Below are 11,921 nucleotides of genomic sequence, written 5' to 3'. Positions count from 1 at the left end.
GACAATTTTTTGTCTACGGTTATACTGCCTCTGTTACAATGAATAAGGATTATATTTTTCTGAAAAGTCAAACTATGTAATTCTTTTTAGTAAGTTTTAACATGTACAATACAAAATCAATACCGTTGGATGCATCATGAAATGTATTTTCATATGATATCTATATCGTATTATAGTTTCTAATAATTTTTCTGAAAGTTTGATCAAATTTACTTAGCTTGACTTTTCAAAAAATAAAACCTTATTCATTGGAACGGAGAGAGTAGTACTATATAACAAATATCAGTGATATATTTTAATGAGAAAAAGTCAATAGAAATATCCTAAAGTTGCAATGTAATTTGGATAGTTGGTTCAATTTTAAAAATTGCTTTAATTGCCTCAAACGCATCATTACCCTTTTATCTTGCTTTTAGCTTATTGGATTTTCTCACGTGCTGTCACACCACCCTTGTTTCATATTTTTGGAAAATACTTTATATTTCAAAGGTCATTTTAATCCCTTTAAATATGATTACCATTACTTAGTTTACTATTGACAAGTTGATTCGCTCAGATGACATAAGCCTCATTTAATTTCCAAATAGCAATGTTAGTCTTAATTTTTATTCAAACATTTGTTTTTTTTTCTATTTTATGTAGTTTATGATCACTTCTATGAATAATACATTGTTAAATTATAAATAAAGACATTCTTACAAAATGTAAAATTAAAATGTGACTTTGTTTGACAAAATAAGATACTATTATAGAAATAGAAGTTTATCCCTCTGTTCCATAACTCTTTTCATGGTTTTAATTCAAATTATGGAATAGAGGGAGTAGCAAACATTTTTACAGTTTGTTTGGAAAGATGCACTTAACTGGATCTTTTAGAACCAAAACAAATATAGATAATTTTGGAAAATAAGATAATATTAGATAATTAGAAGAAACATTTGGTGTTTCACTGTTTCTCACCGATGCGGTAGTGTTTTAGATAATTCAGTGGATGAATCACTCACTACACTATGGTAGTAGTTGGTTAAGAAAACACTAGCTCATGCATCACCCATACCATACAGACAGTATTTGAACAGCCATCCTTTGGTCCGACCATGAATGAATGAGTTCAAGTGCCCCAAACTTAATTGCAAGTTTGTAGTTGACGACCAAATCCGGGAGCTTACTAGTAATGTTTGTTCGAACAATCCGGCGGCGCCAAAACTTGCAACTTGAGTGCATATATATACACAACATCACACGACACAAAATGTGCACTTGATCTGTTTCAACTACCTGCAGATCCCAGGATGCTGTCCTTGTACGCGACCATCGTCCTGCTCCTCCTCGCCGGCGTGGAGTCAGCGTCCAGGAATGACTGCAACGCCGGCGACATCGCGGCGCTGGTCGCCGTCAAGGCGGCCTTCAACAACGCCTCCTACTTCGCGTCCTGGACGCCGGCCACCAAGTGCTGTCACTGGCGTGGCATCAAGTGCGAATACTTCCCGGCCACGGGCCAGGTGAACGTCATCGGCCTCGACATCGTCGAGGACGACAACGTCGCCGGCACTATCCCCGGCGCCGCCATCGTCGGGCTGGCCAACCTCGTGGACCTGACGCTGTACAAGGTTCCGGGCTTGTACGGCCCCATCCCCAATGAGCTCGCTAGGATCTCCGGTCTCTTTGGGCTCACCGTCTCCGGGACCAGCGTGTCCGGCCCCGTGCCGTCCTACCTGGGCGCGCTCACCGCGCTCCAGTTCTTGGACCTCTCCTCCAACCGGCTCACCGGCGGCATCCCGGCGTCCCTCGCCGCGCAGCCCCACATCACCAGCATCGACCTCAGCGGCAACAGGCTCAGCGGCGGAATCCCGGTGGAGGTGCTGAACCTGGACTGGACGGCCTGCAGTTCTTCAACGTCAGCAGCAACAGGCTCTGCGGCATGGTGCCCAGCGGTTCTGCGGTGAGGTTCGGCGAGTCCGCCTTCCAGCTCAACAAGTGCCTGTGCGGCGATGCTGGGCTCCCTCCATGCCACCACACAAACTGATAATTACCAACGAAATGGGACGATCGTACGTACCTCTTTTTTCCCCTGTCGAGAAAAATAAAACCACGCAAGGCACACGAGTGCTAATGTAATGCGAATGAAGAAAATGTCGTCCGAGCATCCAGTGGTAATATCTTTCTAAATTAGGATGCCTACAATTCTTTTTAATTATTAAAGTTAAATTGTTCAAAATTTGAGCACCTATATACAAACACTTGTCAACAACTACAAATGTAAATGCACCTAATATGAAAATATATTTCACGGTGGTTCTACATAAATTGATTTGGGATATTTTTTTCTATATAGTTGGTCCAACTTTGAGAAGTTTAATTTTATCAAAATATTATAGACATCCTATTCTAGGATGGAGAGAGTATTTCCTGCAGCCCAAATTAATTGACGTAGCTCAAAGTACATTTATAGTGGATATAATACATGATACGTATTAATTTGGGTCGGAGGAGTAAAAGACTTTTGTGGTGATTAGGTGAACATCTTTCCTTGCAAATACAAATCTAAATAACTAGTGCTACCTCCGGCATGACCAACGCTTTGACCAATAATTAGTCTATTTGTATATATTTAATACGAAAATAAAATTGATGTCATTGTATTCCTATTTAAACACACTTGACTTGTGTTCTTCAAAAAAAGATTATATTTTTATGACATAAAGACATGTTAAATGAGTAATTCTTGGTCAAAGCACCGGTCAGAAAAATGAAATACACCTTATATTATAGAAGTGAGGGTAGTGGATAAAATCACTGCATGTTGTCTATGGAACCCTTTGCACGTCCATGTTTGCTAACTTTTTATTTAAAAAAGGTGGAACCTTTTATTGCCAAGAACATCGTGAAAACAAAACCTTTTTACGTGTCGTTGCTGCCGTCCACCCGCCTTTGCTGCAAAGGCTCGCACGGAGAGCAGGCCATTAACGGGACGCGGAAGGCAAGGATGAAAAATATGAATAGGCATGTTCGCAGCCGCGGACAGCGCTGGCCCACGACGACCGGCAGCTTCGCACATTTTTTCCCGTCATGCTTCCCTTCAACACGCGTCCATCTGGCGCCCCCGCCCCCTCGCTAGGTTGGGTTTGGCTTGGGAGCCCTGGATTACTAATTGGGCAGCGTCGGCGGCAAAACGAAATTGGTAGGGAGGGGGTTGCCTTGGCACAATTTTTTACGTCGGCACCTCCATGGCCCTTTAAGGGGCCTTTAGAGCCCTCGAGTGGAGATGCTCTAAGACCCCGAGAGGCATCTTGCAACTTGTAGCAAAGTGTTTGTGAGGTTAACCTAAACAACACAACATGTTGCTAAGAGTCAAGTTCAAGTACTGAGAACCTTTTTTCGATCTATTGATAATTATATATAAAGTAGTGCAAAGAACCTAAAAGGTGATAACAATTATGAATGAACCTTTGTGATGAAGTTCTACCCATGCGAATCAGAAACCACTTTTTATGGTTTATATGGGTTTTAGGTCAACCAATGCTTATATTCAATTTGCGATTACGGCCGTTCACGTCCACCAAGTACTAACTGCTAGTCACAAGTGTTTACCGGAATGGATCTTAACTGGCATATGCTCGCATAGAACTGAAGATCAACCGGACATTTTTATCATCCTTCTGCCATGGTGCTGCACAGAAAATATGCTAAAGGAGAAACGCAATGTGCCATGAATTGATTATATACTAAGGAGATCTCCATATCTGCTTCTGTTCCAGAACGAGCTAGTGCGTATATAAACAAAGAGCAGTCCGCTACGCCACACGCGATTTGGAAAGAAAAGGAATCGCATTCTCAAGATAAGTGTTTACTATTAAGCTCGCGAGCCTCCAAATATATTCTCATGTAGCCTGACAGTTACGTTAGAGGCGCAGGAGATATGGCTTATATAACTGCGTGATCTTATCAGAAAACGGATATGCCTTTATGCCCCGTACCGTCACGACGGGAAGCGTCCACGTACGGCTGGAGGTCCGGTAGACGTGCTCGCGTACGTGGTCGAGCTCGGCGCGCGTACCGTACCTGTCTGTCCTGAGAGAGGACCCACCGGCCAGTGGCCCAAGCTTTGTCCAAAACCCGTTTTTTGTTATGGCCGTTACGGTCTGTCCCGGCCGGAGTCAGGCACTTTAGATGCAAAGGCTGTGTTCGATCCACGTGTAGGAAGTTTTTTGTGCAACAAGAGTGCAAACATTCAACTCCGTTAGGTTCAAAAAAAGATGTCCTAGATTTGTCCAGATACGTATGCATCTAGATCGTGTATCATTTTTGATATTTCGTCGTGTTTTTCTTTGCAAAAAAGTTATGCGACCTTCTTATTAGTTTGGAGGCGGCTTGCCCCATATATTCTAAGGAGATAGTTTGCCTCTTAAACAAGAAGGCTTTGAGAGGTAGAATCAAGAAGGTGGAGAAAATTCTCAGGACCAAAAGTAAGAAGAATGCTGTCACAAAGAAAGTTGCTTGACGGCTAGACCCATTTCCCTCGGGTTTCTCTTGTCTGGGGTCTTTGTTCAGGCTTCGATAGTTCATGGTTGTAGCACGTTCAGATAGTTTGTCTAGGGATCGAGGGAGTTCCATGCTTTGAGAGTTGTTCGCATGTGGTTTTGTTGTGAAGGTTCTCACCGTTTCCTGTTAATTAACTGGTTAATTTTTTTCTTCTTAAATAACAGATAGCAGCAAATCTTTTAACTATGTTTCTACAAAAACACAGGACATGGACACTTTACGGTAGGACCATATAGGCATAGTCAAGAAGAGATCATGGCACATGGAGTAGACTACCTCTTTGATTTACAAGATTCGAACCTACGAATAGGAAACATGCTTATTTAAATCCAAGAGGATTTTATATATGCAACAAAGTTCGTTTGGTTTTATCACAGGGAAACAAATGATCACCGAAATGAGGTTTCAAGTAGAGAGTTTACACACAACACGAACAGCGCATCGCGGCTGCTTAGTGCCCGGTAGTGGGAGCCTTTCACTCCGTAGAGAACCGCAGAGCCGGTGTTTGGAAAAAACGCCCTGCCCCCGCGTCGCTCCCGCTGGGGTGACTCGGGCGGCGCCCAAACCCTAGCGCCGCCAGGCCCCTCCTCCCACATTTCCCCCTCCCTTGCCGCCACCTGAGGTGACCGCCGGAAAGCCGTGCGGCTGCTGAGGACGGTGGCGGCGAGGATCTCGTCGCTCCGCTTCGCTGTGGAGGACTACAGGACCAGGGCGGCGGCCCTTCAGGCGAGGCGACGGCGCGCGCGGCAGGCGTCAGCGCGGGTGACTCTGGCCGTCGGCCGCGGCCTCTTGGGAGGTTGGACCACGGCGGGTGGCGGCTGCGGCTTGGAGGCCCCCTCCCCGGCAGATCGAGGTTGTTCCCCCTCTTCTCTCTCTCTCCTCCGCGATTTCGGCTTTGCGGCGGCTTGCTGCTCGCTATGGATTGTGGAGGGAGCTGGTGTGTGGCTCGAGACCGGGGAAAACCCTAGGTTGGCTGGCCCGGCCCAGCGGCGGCGGCGCCTGCGGGCGCCGTTCTTCCTCCTTGGAGGCGTGGCTGAGGTCCCCTGTCTCCACCCCGACCAACCTCCCAGGTGAAAGCCCAAAATCTCTCAGATTGGGCGGCGACGACGTGCTGCACGCCGTATCCTCCTTGGAGGCGTCGCCGGGGGGAGTGCGATGCTCGGTGAGGTTGAAGGCGGAAACTTTGGTCTCGTGCAGTTGCTCCCGGTGGCTTTCCTGCTTCTCTCTGGTCGTCCTTAGGCCGCGGCGGTTTGGCCGGTGTGGTGTGCTCCCTCTTCCTGGTGGTCGTGTTCTGGGGCTGCCTCGGAGCTCAAGTTCAGCACTTCCCTAGCTCTCGGGTGAGCTTTTCCCATCACCGATGGTTCGACGCCTTCGAGCCAAGGTGAGAGGGTAGGGGCCCTCTTCGGTGTGGGAACCGGAATGTGTTTTGGTGCTTGCAGTTCAGGGGGCCTTCCTCGCTCATGAATCTCCATCCTGCTCTTTGGCAGTGCCTCGTCGCGCCTTCGCTGCTCGTTGCCCTCGATGTCGGAGAGTTGTAGTCTCGCTTTGCAAGTCCCTTTGGTGCTTGCTAGTAGTGTTGAGTTGTAAGCCTTTCAGGGTGTACTCTTGTATCGTTCGGCCGTTGTGTTGTGTTGTGTATTGTGGTGTTGTGTGTGGGTGTTTGTTCGGTTAGCCCACATAATTAATCTCATAGAAAAGAATTCTACGGGATCCAGTCATTCAAATCAAACAACCACCATAGAGATATAAACCCCAAGAATTTGACTCCTTCAAAATTTATGTTGAAATACTTCAAATTAAATCAGATAAGCCCCCTGAACTTGTTGTAAACTGGTAGTATTAGGATTCAGGGAGCATTTAGTGTTAGACATACAAAACTGTTGGAGTCGTGCTGCTCGCTAAGTCAATACTACTATCCACTATAATTGGAACCGTGATAGAATTAGATAAGGGTGCGTATTGTGGAAGGTCCAGTAGTGTAATTGTGTAACGTAAGCCAAGAGTACTTCAGGTGGAGTCTTATGAAATACGTTTCAGCTCGGAGCCGTGCTGCCTGCTGACTGCCTGACTCCTCTTGAGCCTAATATATCTAGCTATTATTTGCAATTCTGATACAGTACTGTATACTGTAGAATTATTATTACGGAGTACATCAGGGTGTGTTGTAATCCAGATTATGCAGACGTAGCACTAGACGAGAGGGTAGAATCGGGATAGAGTGGAACCTGTCCAGTCCAGAAGGATCCGAATATTCGGCTCTGGCCCTCAGTTCCGGGGCTCGTCGTTAAATAGCCTTTACCCACCTGCCCGCCCGAGATCGAGCCACATCCATCCTCAAACGAAACAAAACGAAAAAAGATCAGGATAAAAAACAGATCTTGCCTATGAGTGAGGAGGAACTCCGGCGCGACTACGAGATCGGCGAGGAGATCGGGCGCGGCCGCTTCGGCGTCGTCCACCGCTGCGCCTCCCGCTCCAGCGGCAACCTCTACGCCGTCAAGTCCGTCGACCGCTCGCGCCTCGCCGACGACCTCGACCGCGGCCTGGCCGAGCTGGAGCCCAAGCTGGCGCGCCTCGCCGCCGCGGGCAACCCGGGCGTCGTGCAGGTGCACGCCGTCTACGAGGACGACGCGTGGACGCACATGGTCATGGACCTCTGCACGGGGCCCGACCTGCTCGACTGGGTCCGCCTCCGCCACGGCGCGCCGGTCCCGGAGCCCGAGGCCGCCGCCGTCGCCGCGCAGCTCGCCGACGCCCTCGCCCTCTGCCACCGCCGCGGCGTCGCGCACCGCGACGTCAAGCCCGACAATGTGCTCCTCGACGTCCCTGCCGCCGGCGACGGGCCCGTGCGGGCCCGGCTCGCGGACTTCGGGTCCGCCGCCTGGGTCGGCGGCGGGGAGAGCGCGCGGGGCCTCGTCGGCACGCCGCACTACGTGGCGCCCGAGGTGATTGCGGGGGGCGAGTACGGGGAGAAGGCCGACGTGTGGAGCGCCGGGGTCGTCCTCTACGTGCTGCTCACCGGCGGCGCGTTCCCGTTCTGCGGCGAGACGGCCTCCGACGTGTTCGCGGCCGTGCTGAGGGGGAGCCTTAGGTTCCCGCCCAGGATCTTCTCCGGCGTGTCGCCCATGGCCAAGGACCTGCTGAGGCGCATGATCTGCCGCGACGTCTCCAGAAGGTTCTCAGCCGAGCAGGTCCTCAGTAAGTGCCCCCGTCCCTACTTCTCGTTGGATTATTCTACTACATTGCTGCCGTGCTGCATTTGGAATATTTTAGGAATATATATAATTTCCTTCAAAAGTGCATGATTCGTTTCTTTCGCCAGATTATTCTTCTCCTTAGGCTTAATTATCTGCCCATAATTATCAGCTTATCCTAATCCAAATTATGCATTGTTAATTCCAGAGCACCCATGGATCCTGAGCGGCGGAGGAGCCCGAGATGAGGTGGTGGAGCCAACCTGAAGAAGAACCCAGGTCGTCGTCAACAACGACTGTTACCGTAGAGACAACAACAACGTTCTTTCGTCTTCAACCTCTGTACATGCGAGTGTGCGATGATGCAGTAGAGATTATCGACTGTCGAGTACTACCATTGTATCAAATCCAGGAGTGCTGAAGAAGAGATCTTAGGCTTTAGCTCGATCTCTTTTTTCCCTCTTTCTTTTCTACTAGGCCCTTTTTTTCTGCCTTGGTACGAGAACGCCTACCTGTTCGATCGGTTTTCCTGTGGCGGGGATGCTGATGTACATACTAACCCTTCATGTATAAATTTATATATGAAGTAGTAGTTGGTCTTTCTGTGGTTCTTCGTCTCATTTTGCTCAAAAAGTTTTAAGCTTGGAAACGTCTTCCACATCAATCCTGGATGAGCCAAGTTATTTTTGCTCTTTTTGACGCCAGATTCAGCTGATAGCTAGACTCTTAACGATTTCACATCTGTGTAATATCTATTACTCCCTCTGTTTTTCATATTATCTGTCGCTCTGTTTAGTATTAGTTGTTGCGGATAACCCAGCTTTTGGTTTGCTACAAAGTTGGGAACAGGTGTTGCGTTTTGCGTTGCACCCTGGAACACAACAAAGCAAGGTGTGTTGTTAACGTCGACAGCTTTGGTAACATCTACTCTAGTTCAGTTGAAAGTTAGTAACGTAGCTAGGATGAAAGTTCAGTTGCAAGTTAGTAACGTGGCTATGATGAATAGACAAAATAGACGAGCCACCTTATCTTTGACAGGGGCCACCTAATCCATCCTGCACACATATTAAGATAGAGAATTTGATCTCTCGGGCCGTCCGATCTGTCTCCGTTGAGGGACCGTGATCCATTATCGGTTATCCGTTATGAACCCAATAATTTATCCTCGAGCGACTTGTTTTTGAACGTATTTATTGTTTTCTTTTAAATTATACTACCTCCATACCGGTTTACAGGGGTATTACGCATTTCAAGAAAAGAGCTTTGACTATAAATTTGGTCAATAAAATATAAGATTTATACCTTAAATAATTGTACCGTTGGATTCGTATTAAAAAAAAGTTTCTAACAGTATAATTTTAATAATATATTCTATATTTTCTTGACCAAATTATTAGTCAAAGTTTTTCTCGAAAAACGTAATACCCTTGTAAACCGGTATGGAGGGAGTAGTACATGCCGTGACCTGTAATTGGAATGTAGTATAAAACGGATTGCTACACTCAATCCTTCTCCAGGATGTTTGCCCATGTTAATGTGCCTCCACCTAGGGCTACACGGGAAACCCTAGCCGCCTCCTGCTACAATCGCTGCCTTCTTCCCTCTCCTCTCCCACGACGCCATTGTAGGGCGCTACCGGGCAAAGCACGTGTTCCAGGTGGCATCAGAGGCTTATGCAGTGGACTTCGGCATCATTAGCGGTTGTCGGTGAAAGGCTAGGCTTTGACGTGCGGTGGCAGGGTCATGTGAGATGGTGGCAGCGTACCTTGGTCGTCCACTCGTCCTCCTAAGAGGCGGCCAACGATGATGGCAAGCTGTCGATTCAATCGACTATGAGTTTGGGGAGGTGTGACTATCGATGAAAACCGCGTGCGATGGCAGCTTCTACGTGTCGCTCCCTTGTTGAAGACATCATCGTTGCCGCCGACATGCCACGAGTTTCTTTGGGGGAAACCCTAGATTCAGGTCTTCTGAATTGAAGCGACACTAGTGTGTCGTTCTCTCTCCTTAAGGCATCGTCTTGGAGCAGGTGTTCGCTGGAGGCGTTAGGAGGTAGAGCGGCGTGGCATCTGCCACGTCGAAGACATTGAGTCTCCGCGAGGTAGTGCAGCGGGATCTTGGTGATGGGCGCACACATGGGTGGATGCGCTGTTTGGCATCGTGGTGGTGTCGATGGCAGATTTGACCAAGGTTGTAGGGCGTTGTTTGTGATTCTAGAACACATGGCAGTGATCTACCCTTGTTGTTGGGTTCGGTAGGTGTTGTGTGATGAATTCAGGGTGCTTTGACACATATGTTTTGTGAGTTTGTGTGTTAAATAAATTAATGTCAAAAGCCTTATATGCATCTCTTTCGGCGTAGAGATTGGAGGCCTCAACCTCCTTTTCTATAAAAAGATAAACTAATAGTGACAAATAAAACGTCTCCACAAAGTCAGAAAGGACAGCTCTTCAATTTTCTACGTGGTACTACAGTATGTGCAACGATTCCATTCCCTTTGCCAATAAGCAATGCATGAAACGAATGTGATAGGAGGAGGAAACGATAGCTTAGTGAATCGGTGATTCCCTAGCTATCACCTCCCTAACCGCTTTTCTCTGCTTTCTTATAGACGTTTAATCAAGCGGAACCAGGTGCCGTGATTACTTTGGGTGTTTTTGGTAGCACCTCGACTCGCTTTATTTAGAGAAGACCTCGCCTAATTATGCCCTGATCAGTGATCATGCAAACGAATCGCGTGATTTGCACGGACTTCCACCGTACGCTCGATGGAGCGGCATATGCTGAGTTTATCCTTTTCTCCGTCCGAATGGTACTGCGTTGTACTCCCCTGCTTGGCGTGCAAGCTTCTGTCGAATCCGTGCAGAAAAGTTAGGAGCATGGGAGGAGGAGATGCTGATTCAGATTCCCCCTGGCTGGGTCGTGACTTTGACTCTGCGGTCGGTTTCAGACACAACGCCTGAATGCTCTTTTTTCTGTTGCATGTGCAGGACATATGTACAGTATTTGATGTGACGGAGCAATATGGCACCCTCACGGAGTTCCTATTTTTCATACAAATTGTACCAATTTTGACCCGTTTACATCTAGCTGTGTACGTCGAAATCGTCAGTTTTGAGCGCGTGTCTTTTTGAATAGGGTCTGCTCTAGTAACCTGATGCACTTTTTTTGTTTGATTAACCGTTTATATTGATAGAACTAATTTACATAGTGCCAAGAATTAAATTAAAAGACTGGAGATTAAATCCTAGCTAACTAGGGGACCCGCCATGGTCGCCTAGTCCTTCTCGTTGTCGTGGTCGACGAAGATCGGAGGCGCCCAAGGCCACAACCAATACATAGCTAGCTGGGATGTCGGCGGCAGCAGTGTTGGTGAAAGAGGAGGTGGCGGCGGCGTAGGCACGGGAGGATGCGGCGGTGCACGCATCTGGATGCGCCCAAGCGTGTCTAGAAGAGTCATTTGTCTCCCTTGAACTAGTGCAGACTTCGAAAGTTGGATGGCGAGGCTATCCTACTGGGCGATTTGGTCTAGCTCTGTTCAGTGACGGATCCAAGATTTTCATCAAGTCTTGACGCACTATAAGCCCAACCAAATTTTCATCAAAAAAATAATCAAATTTTCATCAAAATAGGCTATATCGCCTACCGAAAGCCTAGGCGCGTGCCCAAGCTTGTGAATGGTTGGGTCCGCCTATGGGCTTGTTGACGACGGCATGGAGTACGCGGCTATGGCAGGTGCACTAGTTAGTTACCGTTTAATTTCAGTCTTTTTATTTAATTTTAGGTATTATGTAAATTGTTTCTATCAATAGAGACCATTATCATTCAAAAATAATAATTAAAAGTTTTCAAAATGTAAAAAATAATTAAAAGTTGGCTTAAGGACCATTTTGGCAAAAGAAGTCGAGTCCAAACGTGTCACTGTGGAGTGTAGACATGTCAAAAGGATCCTTCGATCGGGATGAGCTTTGTGCCGGCGCGGCCAGGGCATTCGGGCTGAAAAGACCAACGTAGCTACAGAAGAGGGAGAGGGCATGTCACCCAGAGGGTCACCACGTGACATGTCCTTTGGATTTCCAGCCAATTTGACCATGAGTTGCTGTGTTGCGAGCTCGTGGAATCCGGGTCCGGGACAGTACCTCTACGGTGATTTCTTGGCGTCGCCCTATCCGCGATCACTCTCGT

At 47.6% G+C, this 11,921-nt stretch overlaps 1 protein-coding gene across 1 annotated transcript; it reads left to right on the top strand.

The window, feature by feature from the left end:
• Positions 1 to 6,914: 6,914 nt before the first annotated feature.
• Positions 6,915 to 8,379, top strand: LOC124678952 (phosphoenolpyruvate carboxylase kinase 2-like). Its single transcript, XM_047214799.1, has 2 exons — positions 6,915 to 7,740; positions 7,945 to 8,379. The coding sequence occupies exons 1-2, from the start codon at positions 6,927 to 6,929 to the stop codon at positions 8,001 to 8,003; spliced, it is 873 nt and encodes a 290-aa protein (XP_047070755.1). The 5' UTR covers positions 6,915 to 6,926; the 3' UTR covers positions 8,004 to 8,379.
• The last annotated feature ends 3,542 nt before the right edge of the window (positions 8,380 to 11,921 follow it).

This window comes from Lolium rigidum, chromosome 7 (genome assembly GCF_022539505.1).
Source record: "Lolium rigidum isolate FL_2022 chromosome 7, APGP_CSIRO_Lrig_0.1, whole genome shotgun sequence".
In the NCBI taxonomy this organism is placed as follows: domain Eukaryota; kingdom Viridiplantae; phylum Streptophyta; class Magnoliopsida; order Poales; family Poaceae; genus Lolium; species Lolium rigidum.
Note: the sequence above shows the minus strand (reverse complement) of the source record. Positions and strands in the feature narration are given on the sequence as shown.